Below are 21,275 nucleotides of genomic sequence, written 5' to 3' on the forward strand. Positions count from 1 at the left end.
ATATACATAGGAAGTAACATAATGTTTATATGCAACTAATTTAGAATCCCACCTAGCTCGAGCAAACCAAAATCCTCCTCACGTAAGTATTCTCAATAACACCATGTAGGCATATATGAAATCTTTACATAGCATAGGAAGTACTACCAGTTATCCATTTGAAAACATACATGGTGGTGTGTATACGTCTGCGCCTGCATATGCATAATTTTAACTTGACATGCAAATCTTTCATGACCACTAGACTAACATGCACAAAACTTTGAGAAAAATATGACAACTTAGAAATGAAGTAAAAAAGGAGCTGAAGATATTTTGTGGTTCCTTCTTTTTTCAAATGTAAATACCATAACAATGTTTTATGAAATTCAATCATACTTTTAAGTAATCTCTATCACAGAAGAATACGGCATTAGTGGGGCATTGCAAATCCGAAGCTAAGGTACTTGGCAGAAACTAGTGGCGTCAAGGTCACTGGTCTTTAGTTTGAAATCTGACAAAAAATTTGTTATTTGCTTATCTTTCTCATTAGATAACTGGCTTTCTTTGCTCTTGGGAGAAGAAGAAAGAAACAACAGCAGTTGTAACCAATTTGAAGCGTGTATAAAACTTAAGAATAATCATGGTACCAAGTAATTAGGTTCAATATTACAAGGATTTTAATATTTCTCATCATCATTTTATACTATAGTTTATGCAATATTTATCACCATAGATTTCATCCAAAGAAATAGCAAATCAGTACGCAAGGAAGATGATATAGCTAATGTGAAGAATGAAGGGCAAACGCAAGAAAGGTCTTTCGAGGTTTTTATTTAAAATAGCGGAACTAAAAATGGTAGTTGTCGCTTTAACATAATATGCCCATAAGGCGAATCAAAACGAGTGTGATATGAATTTTTGAAAATAATTACATTCTAAAAGATAAGTTCTGAGGAAATTATTATTTTATATCATGATCCTAAGCTTACATTGTTAGGATCTGTAAGTCGCTAGCTTTTCGCTGATCATTTATTGTTTAGTTAAAATTAAAATGATATGATTAGAGAAGTGAGATTACTTTTAAAAATTTTGTCGTCATTTCATTTTTTCTATCGACCAAAGTCCAAACAAACATTTGATACCATTCCAAGTGCTAGCACAGGAAGTCAGGAACTTTAGACGCTAAAGAAACTTGGACTTCACATAAGAGTTACAAATGATAATCTTTCTCACAATAAGAGTTACAAATGATACTGTTTGTTTATATACACAAAAAGCGTATCATAGGCTGAAGCTTTCAATTTCACAATGACAAAATCCATACTTTGTGATAATCTCATGTCCTTTTATCAAAGTTTGTTCATCCTTTCAAAGTTAAAAAGAAAAGAGATGACAAGATTGGTCACTTTTAAGTGAACTCACAAAATTTAAGGAATCATTCTGCAGTAACAAAGTGCTTATACAATTAAGACACATAAAATGATTAAGCTGACTTGTTGCGAAGCAGTTCTGGATGCAGGCTCTTCTGAGGTTGTGAATCACCTAAGAGAAAGAAACAACTTATGCAACGATAATATACATCGCATTCTTAGTCAGGAAAAGTGACGATAAACATGCTTCTGTTGATCTGGTTACATCCTCGGAAGTAAATGCTTGTTCATTTAATTGTCATGGTCATGTTTATGAATCAGTTCTTCCCAATGATATCTAGGTTGCCAGACTATATCTAGGTTGCCAGACTAGTACAATGCTTGTTCAAGAACCACGTGGAGTGAATTGGCATTCTCTTTGTGAAACAAAAAATAAAATGTTCCAATCAAAAATACAATAGAAGTAAAAGAGAAGGATAAACCATTAAAAAGATCATGTCAAGGACTACAAATTTGATGACGTGACAACTGACCTTGCTGTCAGCAATCACACAATTTCAGATGCATCGTCTGGAGCTTTAAGTTTTCCAGTCTTAAGTATATTTTCCAGTGCATTCTGACATCTGAAGAAGTAGATATTAGTATGTCTATGGAAAATCTATTCTGGAAAAGGAATGCTAATTTAAATACCTCCAAGGTAGATGGTCCAGGAACATGTATGGTGATACTATTATATCTTTAAATGCTTCTCTTTTCGCTACATATGCCCTAAACCTGCAGCTTCTCTCCCAAGTTCTCAAGCGTTTCCACAAGGGTTGATGAAGGCCATCCTTCTGTGGCACAATATGGATAACAAGACCAGGTAAATACAACTCCGGGATACTCAATGATGACTTATTTTGGGAAGATGGAACAGCCTCCATAAATTCGGTTAAAGGATCACCAAATGGACTTGAACCAGAAGTGGAGCAATTGAAAGGACTGTTGAAACGATTTGATGAATCAGTTGAACCGATTTTATCATCAGAGCTAAGATCTGTATCTAAGTCATGCAAAACAGAGGATCCTGGTTCATGCTTAGCCAATCCTGCAGAAATAGTAGCACTTTTGCATGAAAAAGTGAAATAGTTACAAATAGAAGAAACTGCAGACAAATACAGTTAACTAGAAACAACATGATTAAATGAGGCATGTATTCACACGGCAAATTCAAAAGTCCAGTAGTACCATTTTCAAGCTGGCTATGGTTGATTTGGTTTGTACAACTTGACAAAGAATTAACTGACGATTCTCCATCGTTCATGCTTTTCTGACAGATAGTCAGTGAAGTAAAGTGATGAGCAAGTTTAAGAATTGTTGTAATATCAACAGTGCCATCTTCTGATAGTGCCTTAAGTGCAGCTGCTTGAAGTCTCATAATTGATGCTACTGAAAGGCGCGCTGAAAATTCATCATTGTTTACAATGCTGGAAGATGTTAAAATAAAAATGGAAGTTAATTTAATAGCATATGAGCAGCAACACTCAGTTGTGGCAGAGATAATAACACACTGAAAATACCTGGTAATGAATTCTGAACAAACATCTGCTACCACCAGACCCACACATGGGAGAGCACCATATGTGTAGACGTGTAAATCTGGATACTGTTTGCGTAGCTGCTCAACAAAATATAGTAATTTGATTTATAAATAGGCTAGATGTAGTAACTCCAGAAATTTATATCAATTAAGAAAATAACTGATTGGTAATAGATGGAGATCAAAGTGACCATTACAAAATTCAAAGTACGGAGATGAACTTCACAAATCTTTACATAACTAGGGATTGTCTAGTTATGTAATCCAGACAATCTAACAATAAAATACTTTTTTCTGTGCTTGAACTAATCCGCCACTGTTTACACAAAATGAGTCTATTAAAATCAGGGGTGCATTAATCAGCAATTCAGTTACCCAATAAAGAAACTGTGTTTTCTAATAGATGGTCTTGCACGTTCAAGTATATATATTTTAAAGATATGTAGTCCAGTTCAGATCATACCCCACGGATAGCTGATGAAATCTATTGATAGCATATTTATTGGAGATGATACTATCCATTAAAATATCAGAATAATATATTTGGTTGAAAAGCTTTACCAGTGTAAGAATGTGAGAATGTGATTTTAACAAAGAAAATCATCAGCTAGATAAACAAACAAGTGAATTTGATTCAATCACCCTCTATTATTCTGAATCCAGATGCTTATGAAGCAAAAGTGACACCGACACAAAAAAAATACAATTATCACACATTTTTTCTTTTGTTCTTTGGACAAGTTTCACCAAAAGGAAGAGCAGGGAGGGGGGTGGGGGAGGAGAGGGGAGAGAGAGAAAACGGCATGCATGTCCTCTACAAAGAGCGGCCAGACATGACAGAAAAGTTCCAGGAATGCATTTCATTAGACAAATGAATACCTTCATTCCTAGTAAAGCAGCAATAGCTCCTCCAAGGGAATGCCCCACTATTCGCACACCATATCCCTCACACTCACATCCTACTCCCAGCAATGAGGAGAGAAATCCACCTGATATAGACAAAGCACACATATTTTTACAAAATATCATAGCAGATGCGGAGGTTTAATTCGAAGGGGAAAGATAAATCAATTCACTTCATAAGTTTGTTGGAGTACGATGATAGCTAAAGAGGTAAAGCCAAGCTGTGGCAACCTTATATAAGGGCCCTTTTTTTTTTTTTACTGGTAAAGTTAAAACCTTAAGTGGGTTCCTCTTTTTTAAACCAAAAAAATATATATATTAAAAAAAACTCAAAAAATCAAAAAAAAAAAAAAAAAAAAAAAAATTAAGTGGGTTCCTCTTTGCCACGTATATAAGGGCCTTATATACACTCCTTCATATCAAACATGTCAACCTGCAATTCTAGCACTAATAACTCATCTCAGCATTTAACTAGATGCTACGCATGATTTCAGGTCAAAAATAAATAGATACAAGCATTACATAATCCCGAAAACAAAGCACTGTACCATCTCCAGAATTTCCATCTACTTGCATGTAAAGATCACGTGCGGCCTCAACTACTCCAGAGTGTGCATGGTGTGGTGTGGATGAAACCACTCTTTGACGAATGCATGGGTCAAAATGATTGCCACTGAAAGAGAATGATGCATTAAAAAAAGAAAAAAAAAAACAGTGTAGTCAAATACTGCTGCTTATATGCTATGCAGAAACCAAGAACGGCAAATTTAGGCAGTAATCGGAGCAAAACGAGAAAATCACATAATATTGCTACAACGAATGTTCAATCTCTTCTTGGTTCCTCAATCTAACCCAGTAAATCTCTTATGTGGGTGTAGATCATTTTTCCTTATTTTTTATGGTTTTTTTTTTTTATAATTGTGGTGTCTGGGCCAGCTTACCTACACCTCGACTAATTCCACGAGGTACCTACTACCTCCCACCAGCACAGGAAACAGGTATCTCTATCCACCAAGGCTGGGAAGAAATCAACTAGTGTTTTTTGCCTCCATTGGGATTTGAACCTGAGACCTCATGGTTCTCAACCCACTTCATTTTTATGGTTTTAGCTTTAGGTTGAACACTATAATGTGTTACTATGGTGTATATCATTTCCACTTTATATAACATTGCTTTATTAGAGAATATGGACTATGGACCCAACTCAACTCCAAAAGTTAGCTTTACTACATCCTATACACTTAAACAATGCGGGACTGTAACATCTCCTCCATTCTCGGTACAATGAAAGAACCGAAACATCCAATGCAAGATCTTAAGATAATTGATGGAGTGGCCCAAGATCTTTTTTAATCATTTGGAATTCTTTACGCAACTTACAAACAATAATATACTCAATACTCTCTTGCACATATAACTCTATCTTAAGGTTCACACGTGAATTTTAGTGCGAACTTACTGGAACGAACACTAGCTTATCATTGGTTGGCTCTGTTCAAGTTTTAACAGAGTACTAGTGATATTGTCCATTTTGGACATAGGTCCACACAGCTCTAAAACGCATCACAGGGATCTAAGGCATGTTTCCTCATGTGTAACATCACTTTTGTGTCTTGTGGACATGGAATCACCCAGGGTATTATATACACTGACAATCTCCCTAGGGACTAAACATCTTTACTGAGGTTTGCCCCACCATCGTTCGAAATTACACGTGGAGCAGCTCTAATACCATATAAAAGAAGTTGATCATCCAATCCATTCAATTATAGATGAGATGATGGAGTGGGCCTAAAACCTTTTTACACCATTTGGAAGTATTTACACTACCATGTGGGACAACAATATACTCAACAACTTCAATACTAGGAAGATTGTGGCAGTATATGCGTAGCATTTTTTGAGACATGTATACTTTCTTTTACTCTAAATGAAATCCAGCCAAACAAAATTCTTCCGAAGTTCTTGTCACAAAGTAAAGGAGAATTCTTCAGAAGTAATAAGTATAGTACTTAGGCTCAATCTAGATACTTGGATCTCTAAAGACAAGTTTAGGCGATGAATGACCTTGCTTGGTGCAGAGCCATTAGATTGTTCCTTTAATAGCTTTTTAACTGTGTGTACCTTAGAATCCTTATAAAAAGAAAAAAAAAACTGTATGTACCTTAGAATCTTTTGTTTCTAGTGAGTTTATACATATTAGCACTATTTCTTCCTTCCAGAGTCATCGATAGCCTTTTCAATTTTCTATTCGATTACCATGATGCGGAAACATCCTTCCGCAAGTCCAAACAAGAGGAAAAACAAAAGAGAAATGAAGATAGAAAGAGAATCTAAATGAAGCTCCATAAGTATGATGTTGCATATAAAGCAAAAGAAGAGAATTTAAAGATGGTATGGTTTTTTATTTTTCAAGTCTAAGTGTCCATGATCTGCGAAAACCTAAAAGTCGGACATGAGAAAAAGGGCAACTGTTGAGAGGTGGTAATACAAAAACATTTATCCAGGAGTCATAGCAGTTGGGAACTTGCAAGGTAATTCTAATGGTCACAAGTACCTAATTGATAGCATCCACGGTAGCGTACATCCATTAAAGTTTGACGGGCTTAAATGTGAAATCAAAAAGATGCTTATCGTCAAAGAAGAGCCCAAGAATAAGCTCAAGAACTATAGCGAGGAGTGGACTAAGTACTACACGTATTTCATGATCCAAGTCCAAGTACGAAACAAGGAAGATTTAGGCCCACAAGAAGCCCAAAAGAAGAGCCCAAAGAGGGGGCTGATTTGCATGCAATTAAGGGCTGATTTGCACGCCCAAATTTGGGCTGAAAGTCACGCCCAAACATGGGCTCTTTGGTTGACTTTTCCTTTATTTCTTTAGGAACAAGTTTGACAATATTTTATATGCTTTCCTAGTTTAAGGTTTCCTAGTTTTAGGATTTCCTAGTTTAATCCTAATTAGGTTTTATTATTTAATTATTTCCATAAAAGTATATTCTAATCCCATTCTATTTGGGATAAGTTTCCCCTATATATAGGGGTGGATTTTGTTATTTTCATTAGACAAATATTATTATTATTGAGAGTTTCTCTACTTTACACCTTTGTGCGTGGCTACTTTGGATTTATCTTGCAACCTTATAAGAACGATTCTTTTTAAGAGGTAAGATTAATTCGTACTTGATATCTTTGGTTCTTATTCGTAAATTAAAGAAGGTAATTACTCTTATACTAATTATTGTCTCTAATTTCTTCGAAATAGGGGTCTAGATCACCTTTTGATATAAGTTCTTGAATTGACTCTATTAGTATCTTAATTAGTCTTAATCCGCTAATTTTGAATATTAAGACCAATTAGGGTTCTTATCACTTAATCTTGAAATTTAGGGATTTTATTCTTGAATTTCGCCTATCTTTATATTCTTGTCTTTAATCTTCATATTTTTGCTTCCGCATTATAATCTTGTTTTGTTCAAGTAACCCGATTCTTATCAAGTGGTATCGGAGCGTGCTATCAAGGTTCCGTTCTTGATAATCTTGGAGTTTCGTAAAAAAAAAAAAAAAAAAATTTCCTTTTTTTATTTTAATTGTAGTTGCTTAAAGGTAAGCTACACAGCAAGAAGGAAAAAAAAACCAAAATTAAAAAAAAAAGAAAAAAAAAAAAAGAAAGAAAAAAAAGTCAATTGCTAGAGAATTGAGTTATTATCAAGAAACTTGGGTTTTGATGTGTTTCTTGGTTTCCAACGTTAAGAAGGAAAATCAAGAAGAGGGGAAATTTGAAGTTTTCTTTTTACATAAATTAGTCTTTTTTCTTGTTTCATCAATCCCAATTCGTCTGGGAGTTGGTAAATTATTTTTCTTTCTAAATCTTACTTCTAAAAGGTTGTTACTAATAGGGTTTATATATAAATCCTAAAGGATCCAACCAAAGGTAGTAATTTGAGTGGAAAAGGCAAGAGAGGGTAAGATCAATAGAGAGAGAAAAAGAGCTAAATTGAGAGATACTTGTTTCTTTGATATTTTCTTGAGATGTCTCAAACAAGTAAGGAAATTGAAGCTGGAACTCAAAACGACACCAACTTAGCTAAAGTGTCCCGTATGATGACCACACGATTGGAGGATATGAATGTCGATGTACGATTTAAGGAGGGAAAATATTTTTCATGAGGATAAATGAGACTTTGCTCAATGATTATTGATAATGCACGTGAATGTGGTGAGTTCATACGTGGTGGAGAAGTTGAACTTACATCATTCCTTATAATGTCGCAATGGTTGAATGATTTTGATGAACTTAAGGTGACAAAACGATAAATTTTTTTATCGGGATAAACGGATAATGTTCTTTGTGATTATTGATTGTCATATCATGCAACGCCCGTATGGTTGTTTAATAGGAATGCAATTCATGGAAGAATAGAGAGTTTCTTGAGCTAAATAGAAGAAAACATATACTTGCACCTTTACCTCCAGAAGTTTATGAAGATCGAACGCGTGAGCGAAGCAATGAAATTTTTTGAGAGAGAAAAGAACATCAAGCACACTACTCCTAGGAAAAAGGAGGCAATGTGTTGTGTGAAGAGAGTGGGATGTCAAGTCGAGAAAAAAGTGTGAGAGAAAAGAAAAGAGAGATGATAATGAAATAGAAAAGAGAGGGATAGTCGTGAGATTGAGAGAGAGAAAACAAGAGAGTTTGAGTGAGATTATTTCTATGTTCTACTTCTTTTTTTGACCTTGACTAATTCCAACGGGAAAGTTTGCATTGTAAAACCATCATTGGATGAAACTAATCCTAATGTGGTCAAAACTACACATCTCATAGGGCCCATGGTTGATAAAGTTGTGAATCTAATACCAACGAACAAGAAAAAACGAGGTGATATTATTTCTTTCTTTAAGCAAGACCAAGTATGGTATGTATAATTGGTTTATTCACACTTTCTAGAACACTGAGGTCTTTTAAAGGTAATGAAAACATGCTCTTTCTTATGTTTACTTTATTAATTTTGAGGATCTTTATTTTTGCTATATAACAAGTCATTAACTATAACCTCTAAGTTCAAGAGTAATTTGTTCTCTTTTAAAATTGAGCGACGTTGTTATTTGTGGATTCTCGCTGTTGAAAAAAGACATAATGTTTGTGAGTTAGATGATTCTTCTTTCTTATTCAGTGTCAAATGAGTTTTCATGTGATAACTTGTTGGAATATGATTTTTTACGCATGATGACATAATTCTTCAAGTATTAGCAATATTGCTAGTGAGCTTAACAGGTTCTATAAGTGATAAGGAGATAGATAGTTATTATGCTACTAGTGTTCAAGACTTTTGTTGAACGTATCCATGATTTCTTGTTTGAGAATTTGAGAAAAAAGATTGAAAATATTAGAGATGATCCCGATGAGGATTTAATGACTTTGTTTTGAAATTTAATGGTTTCTAATTTCTTAAAAGTTCTATACTGGCTTTTATGTGAATCTGGGGAGGTGTAATTAAGGATGCTTGGATACATCAGAGAAAGTGTTCAATTGAAGCATGCTTTAGTTTGAAAGGTCTTTATCATGCCCGTCAAAGACTTTATTGATAGAACTAAATTGGCTAATGTATCATTCCTAGAACTTCGTAATTTCTTATATAAGTAGGAAAATTTTCTATTTGACATTCACATGTACTTTATACATGCTGATTAATTGGAACATGGTTTCTTTGTTTTGTTGCTACCATTGTTACTTTCGATTAAACTAATCCTGCTTACTAATGGTCAAAAGATTCAAATTCGAGGACGAATTGTTTTCGAAAGAGATACATGATAGCGTAGCGTACATCCATTAAAGTTTGAGGATAAAGTGTGTGAATCTAATATCGTCAACGAACAAGAAAAAAACGAGGATGGACTAAGTACTTTCGTATTTATCATCCAAGTCCAAGTACCTAAACAAGGAAGATTTAGTAAAAAAGAAAAGAGGGGGCTGATTTGCACACTGGGATGGATTTGTATTTAAATTTGGGCTGAAAGTCACGCCCAAACATGGGCTCTTTGGTTGACTTTTCCTTTATTTCTTTAGGAACAAGTTTGACAATATTTTATATGCTTTCCTAGTTTAAGGTTTCCTAGTTTTAGGATTTCCTAGTTTAATCCTAATTAGGTTTTATTATTTAATTATTTCCATAAAAATATATTCTAATCCCATCTTTATTTGGGATAAGTTTCCCTATATATAGGGGTGGATTTTGTTATTTTCATTAGACAAATATTATTATTATTGAGAGTTTCTCTACTTACACCTTTGTGCGTGGCTACTTTGGATTTATCTTGCAACCTTATAAGAACGATTCTTTTAAGAGGTAAGATTAATTCGCAGAAGATCTTTGGTTCTTATTCGTAAATTAAAGAAGGTAATTACTTTCTTATACTAATTATTGTCTCTAATTTCTTCAAATGTGGGTCTAGATCACCTTTTGATATAAGTTCTTGAATTGACTCTATTAGTATCTTAATTAGTCTTAATCCGCTAATTTTGAATATTAAGACCAATTAGGGTTCTTATCACTTAATCTTGAAATTTGGGGATTTTATTCTTGAATTTCGGTCTTTATTTCTTGTCTTTAATCTTCATATTTTGCTTCCGCATTATAATCTTGTTTTGTTCAGTAACTTAGATTCTTATCGTTGGTATGGGTGGAGGTTCGTTCTTGATAATCTTGGGGAGTTTAAATAAAAAAAAAAAAAAAAAAAACGAAAATTTCTTTTTTTTTAATTGTAGTTGCTTAAAGGTAAGCTTTACACCCAGCAAGAAAAAAAAAATAAAATTAAAAAAAAAAAAAAAAAAAAGAAAGAAAAAAGTCAATTGCTAGGAGAATTTATTATCAAGAAACTTGGGTTTTGATGTGTTTCTGCAACTTAAGAAGGAAAATCAAAATCAGGGAAATTTGAATTTTCTTTTTAATTATAAATTAGTCTTTTTTTCTTGTTTCATCAATCCCCAATTTTGAGTTGGTAAATTATTTTTCTTTCTAAATCTTACTTATTGTTACTAATAGGGTTTATATATAAATCCTAAAGGATCCAACCAAAGGTAGTAATTTGAGTGGAAAAGGCAAGAGAGGGTAAGATCAAGAGAGAGAAAAAGAGCCAAATTGAGATACTTGTTTCTTTGATATTTTCTTGAGATGTCTCAAACACATGTAAGAAATTGAAGGAACTCAAAACGACACCAACTTAGCTAAAAATCCGGTATGATGACCACATGATGGAGGATATGAATGTCAATGTAGCTGATTTAAGGAGGGAAAATATTTTTCATACAAGGTGTGGGATAAAATGGTAGACTTTGCTTTTATTGATAATGCAAGTGGTGCTAATGTGGTAGTTCATACGTGGTGAAGAAACTTACATGCATCAAGCACAAATTTATAAAAAATGGTTGAATGATTTTGATAACTTAAGGTGACAAAGCAATGCGTAATTTCTTTCGCCATTGGAAAGTATTCGATAATGTTCTTTGTGATGTAATTCAACGCAAGATTGTCATATCATGCTTGGGAACGCCTACGGTTGTTTAATAGGAATTAGTCTTTATAGAATTTTTTTCGAGCTAAATAAGAAAACATATACTTGCACCTTTACCTCCGTGAAGTTTATGAAGATCGAAACGTGTGAGCGAAGTAACAAATTTTTGAGAGAGAAAAGAACGAGAAAGTAAGGAGTGCGTGTTGACATCTCCCGAGGAAAAGGAGGTTGTGTTGTGTGAAGAGAGTGGGATGTCAAGTGAGAAAAAGTGTGCTTGAGAGAAAAAAAAGAGAGATGATAATGAAAGAGAAAAGGAGAGGGATAGTCGTGAGATTGAGAGAGAAAAACAAGAGAGTTTGAGTGAGATTATTTCTAACTCTAACATTCCTACTTCTTTTTCCGAGTTTTGACTCTCGTAGGTACTTACGAAAAGTTTGCATTGTAAAACCATCGTTGGATGAAACTAATCCCAACGTGGTCAAAACTACACATCTCTAAAGTGTTGATGAGGAAAGGATAAAGTTGTCAGAATCTAATACCAATGAACAAGAAAAAACGCAGGTGATATTATTTCTTTGCTTCAAGACCAAGTATGGTATGTATAATTGGTTTATTCACACTCTTGAATTCTGAACACTGAGGTCTTTAAGAGGTAATGAACTACGCTCTAATTTCTTATGTTAATGACTTTATTAATTTTTGAGGATGCTGCTATTTTGCTATATAACAAGTCATTAACTATAACCTCTAAGTTCACATAAGAGTAATTTGTTCTTTTTAAAATTGAGCGTGACGTTGTTATTTGTGGATTCTCACTTTGAAAAAAGACATAATGTTTGTAGGCTTGCTAGTGAGTTAGATGATTCTTCTCTTATTCTAGTGTCAAATGAGTTTTCATGTGATAACTTGTTGGAATATGATTTTTTACGCATGATGAGACATAATTCTTCAAGTATTAGCAATATTGCTAATTGTGAGCTTAACAAGTTCTATACTACTGATAAGGAGATAGATGATTATTATGCTACTGTTTCAAATACTTTTTGTTGAACGTATCCATGATTTCTTGTTTGAGAATTTGAGCAATTACTTAGAATTCAATAAGATTGAAAATATTATTTGTGATGATCCCAATAAGATTGAAAATGGACATTTTGTTTTGAAATTTAATGGTTCTTCTAACTTTCTTTAATGGACATTTTGTTTTGAAATTTAATGGTTTTTCTGTTGAAAACTCTTGTGCTTATGTGAATGGCTTTTATGTAGAATGTAAATTAAGGATGCTTGGATACATCATAAAAGTGTTCAATTTGAAGCATGCTTTAGGGGTCTTGTGTCGTCTTTATCATGCCCGTTGGAAGACTTTATTGATAGAACTAAATTGGCAAGGCATGTATCATTCCTTAGAACATATAGACGTAATTTTTGTGGTGCTTATATAAGTAGGAAAATTTTCTATTGGGATGATGACATTCACGTACTTTATAGGGGTGTATTTATACATGCTAGGATTAATTGGGTTAAGTGGACACATGGTCACTATCTTGTTTTGTTGCTACCATTGTTACTTTCGATTAATGAATGTTGCTTACTAATGGAAGTCTACTTGATTTTAAGAGATTCAAATTCGAGGACGAATTGTTTTCAAGAAGAGGGAATGATAGCATCCACGGTAGCGTACATCCATTAAAGTTTGACGGGCTTAAATGTGAAATCAAAAGATGCTTATCGTCCAAAGAAGAGCCCAAGAATAAGCTCAAGAACTATAGCGAGGAGTGGACTAAGTACTACACGTATTTCATGATCCAAGTCCAAGTACGAAACAAGGAAGATTTAGGCCCACAAGAAGCCCAAAAGAAGAGCCCAAAGAGGGGGCTGATTTGCATGCAATTAAGGGCTGATTTGCACGCCCAAATTTGGGCTGAAAGTCACGCCCAAACATGGGCTCTTTGGTTGACTTTTCCTTTATTTCTTTAGGAACAAGTTTGACAATATTTTATATGCTTTCCTAGTTTAAGGTTTCCTAGTTTTAGGATTTCCTAGTTTAATCCTAATTAGGTTTTATTATTTAATTATTTCCATAAAAGTATATTCTAATCCCATTCTATTTGGGATAAGTTTCCCCTATATATAGGGGTGGATTTTGTTATTTTCATTAGACAAATATTATTATTATTGAGAGTTTCTCTACTTTACACCTTTGTGCGTGGCTACTTTGGATTTATCTTGCAACCTTATAAGAACGATTCTTTTTAAGAGGTAAGATTAATTCGTACTGATATCTTTGGTTCTTATTCGTAAATTAAAGAAGGTAATTACTCTTATACTAATTATTGTCTCTAATTTCTTCGAAATAGGGTCTAGATCACCTTTTGATATAAGTTCTTGAATTGACTCTATTAGTATCTTAATTAGTCTTAATCCGCTAATTTTGAATACTAAGACCAATTAGGGTTCTTATCACTTAATCTTGAAATTTGGGGATTTTATTCTTGAATTTCGCCTATCTTTATATTCTTGTCTTTAATCTTCATATTTTTGCTTCCGCATTATAATCTTGTTTTGTTCAAGTAACCCGATTCTTATCACTAATCAAGAAGTATTTAAAAAGCACAGGTGGAATACCAAAGAGATATGCAAAGATGTAATGTCAAAAAAGAAAGCAGTCAAAGGATGTCTGAGAGTGACGCCAGAAGCAGATTTAAGTGCAAGTGCATATGTAACAAGGACCAAATGAGTGTAGAGGAGATAGAAAGATAGATAGATAGATAGATAGATAGATAGATATATAGAGAGAGAGAGAGAGGGAGAGAGAAAGATTACTTTAGCAGGCTATCTAATTCTTCTTCAGTAAGGCAGCATTCCCTGCCTAAACCATCAGTTATGAGGTCTTCAGGGGTCTCAGTTCCCCTTACAGCAATTACAACGGATTTCACATTATGCAAAACCACAATAAAATATGCTGCTTTACACTTCCCCTGAAACAGAGATATGGAAGTTGTTATTTTTTTTAAAACGAAAGACAATATCTCTTTTTTGGATAAGAAAAATTAAAGACGATAATATAAGGAAACACAAGGGTACAAAACCTATTTCTCCCCCCCCCCCCCGCCCCCCCCCCCTCCAAAAAAAAAAATTCCGAAATAAGATATTTAAAGTACTCATGGTTTCACTTGATTCAAAATATAAATTAAAAAAAGAAAAAGACATGGCAAACTTTTGAGAGATGTATAGGAATTGTTGCCTGGAATTCAATAACGTAGAAGAGCTAAGATGGAAACTAAAAGACAGAAAGCTAGTTGGAGGGCAAGAAGAAGAAGAGAAGTAGCGTCAAGGCTGTCAAAGACTGGAGAGAAGTCTGCAATCAACCGGAGCGGAGTTGCAGTGTCACGTGTCAGTTCAAAGTCATAATTTCTCTAATAATCGGTATTTATAGTCTGATGGTCTTAGTGCCACAACGTTTGTCCCCGCATTTATGATAAGATGGCCTTACTAATGACATAATGTTTTTCTATCTTCAAGCTTTGACTTTCTCCTGTCTAAGCATGCACTTCAATGAAGTTGCATTGTTACCCCCAGAGCAATCACCCCACCTTGAATCGCCTCATACTACAAAGTGGTCGCTTTTCAAAATTAGAATCAAAGTCTTCAACTAATTCAAACTTATGAAATTACAGGCCTTATGAAATGACAATCTGACAGTTCAAACTTCATACGGTTTATAAATAGCTTAGACATCAAAATATAGTTCACGTGGTTAGGCAATTGCATGGTTTCAATATGTCCTTACAAACATAGAACGAAATAGATAAGCGGACAAAAGTTCGTGATTTACTGTTTATTATCAGAATCTGGTAGTGCTATTACATAGGTAGCTCGTACAATCAGAAAATAATATTACACTCATGTCTATTAACACCACACACCTGGATGGTTAGGTGATCAGTGATCAGAGCTTAGGAATGTCATCGCAAAACATGTGCAGCCTAAAATAGCCTACGAATCTAAAGCTAGACTTACTTGATTAACACGCCCTTTTCTGAGCATATGTGCTGACAAATGAACGTGTTTCAAGAAGGCTGCTGCATGACCTCGCCACCAGTTGTCACCTTCTAGTAAAGGGCGCCTACATCAATAGATTTTGATTCCAAAAGGAAAAAGAAGAATCAAGCACCCATACGAAGAACCAAACAACAGTTTGAAAATGCCGAAGTGCCATAGAGATTAGGGTTTGGGATCCTCTAAGGAAGCAGATTTAAAGAAGTCAATAATCCTTAGCAGGAACCTTCATTTGATTGTGCTGGGTCTTAAATTATCAGGTATCTGAACATAAATAAAGAAAGCTACATGAACCAAGGTAATTCCACTTTATCCTTTTATGTCTAATATCAGTTGCTGGCCACCAGTACAAGACTAGACATACATTTGAAGTTTCCTGAGTGGAGCAAGCAGTTATCATGCACCAAGGGTCGTACTGTGTATGTATGTCTGATACTCTAGGATACTTAAGAGCAAAGAGTGATGAGCATCTTAACGTTTCTCAAGATCTTTCAGGTTTAAGAAGGCTAATTCCTTTAAGCCAAAGCTCTTAGAGGTGATCTGAAGATTATTACTTTTTTTACTAGCAAGAATTGGAGCCTGTATATGGTCTATTTAAGGGAACAATCATTTGTTTGTTTCATCCCCATACTACAAAGCTCGATTCTCCTCCCATTAAACAGTAAAATCAAAATGTTAAGAGAATCTAATATGCCATATTTCAGTTCTTACATCCTGTCAACTCATATAGGAGTCCATTTATTCTCGACCTTTTGTTCCCATGTAATTTTTTTTTTTTTTTTTTTTGAGAACTGGTAAGTTGCCTTTGGTTCCCATGTATTATCCATCCATATGCAAACTTATGACTTGAAGCCAAATACACTTCTATTTTTTTCCACTGAAGCCCTTTGTTTCCAACTATAAAAAGCCAATGCTGTTACATGCTATAACAATCCAAAGTTGCTGATCTACAACCAAGATAAACCAGTGGGTGTCTGACCTGTTCCAAAGCCAGGGAGCAAGAATCCCTTGCCTATAGAGCCATGAACAAGAAAAAAGTACAGGATTTCTTCCTATATCAAGTAATAGACCCTGCAATTGACCATTCCACATCAAAATAAGCAAAACGAGAATCAAGTCAAATTAAAATGCCTTGTTGTCATACCGTGTAGGCTGCTTCAGCAAATGGATGATAGAAAGCAGCCTCGCGCATCCTTTCCAAGGGTACAACCATTGACTCTTCATACGATTTAGAGAAGGAACGAGGATTCTGCAATAAAGCTAGTCCTGAATATCAAGAAGAGATCATTTTCTTTTACCTTACTGACAGAAAGAGGTAAGCTTGTTTTCAAAGTGAATACTTACAAATCGAGGAAATAGAAAACAAATACAATACTTAAAGCACTTCTAGCATTCATCACTATCATTTTTACTGTAATTTTGGATGAGAACTGTACTGAACAAAATGCGCAAAACAATAAGGAAAACGTTGATCATGTCAATTGAATAAGAATTCTCCTCTTAGCTCCCCCTGCAATTAAAATCTGTAAGGATTTCAAATTACCTTTTTATTCTTCTGCATTTTATTTCCAGCATGAAACTTTGTGACTTTTTATATAACTATTTTTAAATCAATACCACCTTTTCCTTGTAGAAATCAGTCAGAACATCTGAATTCCTACTTCTAGAAACAACTGCAGCATCCAAACATCCTAAACTAGTTGTGGTAAGCGTAGATAATACTATGTCCCTTTTGCTTTTTTGGGGTGAACGAAGGTTTGGGGGCGAGTTAAAGCCCATGATTATTTTGTTTCTGTTTCTATATCACCCCTACTGTCAGATATGCTAGCACAAGGATGCACATAACAAACTGAGGAGGTATCTTCATGACTTTGGAAATTAGGGATACGCTTCTCCAGGTACATGTCCAACCAGCATGATTTGGTAGAGATGTTAGACTACATAATACAATATTATAACAGCTCTATTTATTAAGAACCTTTCATGTCCCACGTCGAGTATAAAAGGGCATCCAAAAGGATTTTAAGGTCTTGCATCATTCTACTACTTGTCTTAAGATTTTAGGTTGGGTACTCAGATTCTCACACTTCCTATAGAATGGTGAATTGTATTACATGCATCAAATAAAGAGTGCGTAAAAGTAAAGTACACAGACCCCCTATATCAGCACGAACCTGCCAAGAGCTCCAAATGACCTGTTCCAGATGCACGGTAAGTGACAAGATCACCAAGTAACTGTGCCACAGAACAAACTTCATCTTCCTCTAGCACAGTCCTACGGAGCAAACAGAGTATAACAAAGAAAGCGGGTTAAACAATCTCAATAACAATTCAAATCCTGTGGTCAACATATGCAGAGAGGCCTACAAGTATTTGACCCGTCCCAGACAGCACAAAGCTTCACGAATGCCATGATCAAATACCTCCCTATAATGTGCCCTCCATGCATTATCTTCCGTTGCATAGAAAGACCTCCATCTCAAGACATCGGCTCCAGCAAAACATTGTACTGGAGCCACATAAGATGTAATAACCATAAAAAGAATAAGCATGTTGCGTTGCCACCTTGAACCATTTGAGAGAATCCCTGCAAGATATAGTTCATAGAATCAGCCATCTATGCCAGTCTACCCAATAACAATCTTTGACATCTGAAGAAAACTTGAATCCACGAAACTGATGGTCGTGTTCAAAGTACCAAAAAGAAAAAGGAGAACAGTCGACACATATTATGGAAACATCATAACAAAGGAATCAGAGAAAATAAAGCATGTAAAAGCTTAAACAATATGCCCATGAAAGACAAAATTTTCAAGAAGGCACGCTTACAATTCCATATTACCTCTCAGACAGTTGCTTGATGCTGTATCACGATGCAAAAGATTGGTGACACTGAACAAAAGAAAAACAGCCCCAAGAAGTTGCACCATCGTAATCACCGAGGCAATTCGCGTCCACAATAATAGTCTCCTATATTTCCTCTGTAATCAGGACATAATAATCAAAAGTATGTTACATATAAGAAATGTCATTCGGAGAGTTCTAATGATTTTAAATGTACAAAATCCTTGGTAAAGGAGAATAATTTATCACACGCCATCAGAGCGGATGAACATATCTTGCCAAAATAAAGCAATAATATATCTAAAGCAGCACACTGGCATCAAATTCTGTTTAAATCATAAATATAACAATAACCAAAAGCTGCATATGTAAACATAATATATATACACATGTGAATGCTAAAAACCAGAGGAGATAAACAGTATCAGGTCTGTCTAAAAGGCTAATTAAGACGTCTGGGAAATAGAAACTAGGAGATGCTTAATCCAGCTGTGTGTGCAGAATATTGGTTTGTTCAAGTAAAATTTTAGGCAGAACCTACCTTGTGTAAGAGAAAAACATATTACCACAATTCCTTTCATGTAATACTTTTGCGATAATGTAACATTACCTAAGAAACAAGTAGGCATTAGCCTCTTAGCTCTACAATCCTTTTCTTCTTTAGATCAAAGCTATGAAAAAAACATTTAAATTACTTTCAAAGTTTCCTTCCAGATGAAAAATAGCTCATGTAATATGTTCTCCATCTAAACTCACCTTTCAACAACTACTTTAATATTTTCTTCCACTGTCCAGTGACTTACTTTTGCTATTTATCAAGTTAGCAAGAAAATGACCAAAATGGTCCCTTATCTAAGGCAGTAGGTTCAAAATAGTCCCTTAAGTATCACCTGAGCAGTTTTGGTCCTTTAAGTCTGCCAAAAGCGTGCACTTTTTGTCTATGATAGATATTTACCAATCTTTGGATTGTTAAAATTAAATGGAACTGTGAAAAAAGAAAAAAGATTTAACCAGAAATTCCCGTCAAGACCCAAAAAGCGCAACATAAAATACTACATCAGACACAAAGAAGACCAAAAATAACAAAACTTGCACCTCAAAAAGTTGCACCGGACTCTTAAAACAGACCAAAAATAACATAAACTTCAAAAACTGTAGTTTCAAATCTGAGTTCCCGTTAAATATTTCCTATTTTCACAATTCCAGTTAAAGTTAATAACCAAAGTTTGATAAATATTTAACAGAGACCAAAAGTGATTGACTTTTGGCAAACTTAAAGGACTAAAAATGCTCTGGTGATCACTAATATAACCCCTAAGTCAAATTAATACTTCAATTCCAATGCCCAATCAAATATCACCATATAAAATGAAATGCATACCAAACAGGAAAGAAAAATAGCATTCTTTTCCTGTTGACACAAATCAAAGCTACTGTAGGAAAAACAGAAAAAAGATTAAAATTTACCCGTCTTTGATATTTTTTTCCACCTATGTATAACTAATATACACTCTATTTAGTACTATTCCTATACATCGTAAACCATGGCATTAACAATACTAGTACTATTCCTATTCTAATACACCCTATTCAGTACCATTTGGAAATTATGTCATGCCAGGTTACCAAGGACATGACCGTATATAGGCGGTTTTGGAAGGCACAGATTATAGTAGAAGGTTAGTAGGTAGTTGAGTGTTGTCCCACTTATCCTTCCATGCTAGTAGTCGTAGTATTACTCCTGTAGTTCCTTGCCCGTCGATTTCTGTTACTATTTGTTATTTCTTGTCCTTTGACTATTGTATCACATTGTTTCCATGGTTTGTTCGTCATTTCTTTTTCATCCTGCTTTGAACTGCTTGTTCTTATGCCAAGGGTCTACCGGAAACAACCTCTCTACCTGTAAGGTCTGCATACATTCTACCCTCAAAAGACCCCACTTTGCGGGATTTCACTGGGTATGTTGTTGTTATTGTTGTTGTTGTTGTTGTTGTTGTCATGCATGTTATTTAATACAACAAACCAAACAGTCGATAAAAATAAATGACAAAGATAACTAATCTCAGCATTACTAATACACCCTATTAAGTAGTACTATTCTTGCACACCCTACCGAACTACCCCAAGTCAAATTAATACTTCAATTCCAATGCCCAATCAAATATCGCCACATAAAAACAAAATGCACATCACAACATGAACAAAAAGAACTTTTTTTCATTTTCCACATAATAAAAGCTAGTGTAGCAACAACAAAAAAAAGGGGGTAAAAAATTACCCGTCTTTGATGTCGAATAGCAGCCTGAGAATCAGGGAAATCGGTTTGAGAAGTCAAAATACTGGAAGCAGTATGTTGCTGAGCAATGCCAGTCCCAATCATAGCATAAATCCTAATTAACGAAACAATCATTAAAACAATAACAGGGGCTATACCCTTTTGGCCACATGAATTCCTTGCTACAATAACAATAACAACTCCCATAATTATAATTAGCGCATTGGAAACGCCTAATACTAAAGCAGATCGCCTTAACCTCTTGAATTCAGGTGCCCTTATAGGCACCATTTTGCGAAATGATTTGAAGCCCAAAATGGGCCTTGGCTTACGTGATTTTTTAGGAATGGGTAAAAGAGGAGACATTCAATTAATTAGATTTTGACATTTTAGGAGTTGTATCATCTTTGTTTTTAGCTTTAAGAATTGTGGGATGGAGGTGTCGCTTAGGAGACACAAGAGTTATATCTCTCCTGAAACAAAAAGACACAAATCTCATTTGTCACTTAAAAAAGGAGATTTCTCAATTTATGACGTGTAAAAATTAGAATTTCATTCGTTACCTTTTCAATTTTCTTTTTCTTGCTAATTACCTTATTTGTTGATTTTATTTTTCAGAGGTTGTCTGATTGGACGCCTAAGTTCTATATTTCTGTACAAAATTTTATAGTATAACTTTTTATTTCTAACACAAGACTTAGCATTACTTTATTTTTTTTTTTTTTTTTTTTTTTTTTCCCAAAAACGGGGGTTG

General features: G+C 34.5%; 1 protein-coding gene across 5 annotated transcripts; it reads right to left on the reverse strand.

Moving 5' to 3' along the window:
* Positions 1-1,180: 1,180 nt before the first annotated feature.
* On the reverse strand, positions 1,181-20,974 carry LOC132056727 (uncharacterized). Of its 5 annotated transcripts, none has more exons than XM_059450546.1 (15): positions 20,525-20,974; positions 18,245-18,383; positions 17,770-17,989; positions 17,577-17,677; positions 16,547-16,668; positions 16,382-16,473; positions 15,364-15,469; positions 14,167-14,321; positions 4,383-4,507; positions 3,811-3,920; positions 2,912-3,009; positions 2,580-2,818; positions 2,043-2,439; positions 1,886-1,975; positions 1,181-1,524 (listed from the first exon to the last, which is right to left on the reverse strand). In XM_059450546.1, the coding sequence occupies exons 1-14, from the start codon at positions 20,885-20,887 to the stop codon at positions 1,900-1,902; spliced, it is 2,343 nt and encodes a 780-aa protein (XP_059306529.1). In that variant the 5' UTR covers positions 20,888-20,974; the 3' UTR covers positions 1,181-1,524; positions 1,886-1,899. The 5 variants fall into 5 exon arrangements, 4 of the variants coding, with proteins under 4 accessions (XP_059306529.1, XP_059306126.1, XP_059305364.1 ...); XM_059450143.1 differs by having other exon boundaries at positions 1,181-1,768; XR_009415363.1 differs by lacking the exon at positions 1,181-1,524 and having other exon boundaries at positions 2,043-2,185; positions 2,296-2,439.
* Positions 20,975-21,275: the final 301 nt, after the last annotated feature.

Source organism: Lycium ferocissimum, chromosome 1 (genome assembly GCF_029784015.1).
Source record: "Lycium ferocissimum isolate CSIRO_LF1 chromosome 1, AGI_CSIRO_Lferr_CH_V1, whole genome shotgun sequence".
In the NCBI taxonomy this organism is placed as follows: Eukaryota; Viridiplantae; Streptophyta; class Magnoliopsida; order Solanales; family Solanaceae; genus Lycium; species Lycium ferocissimum.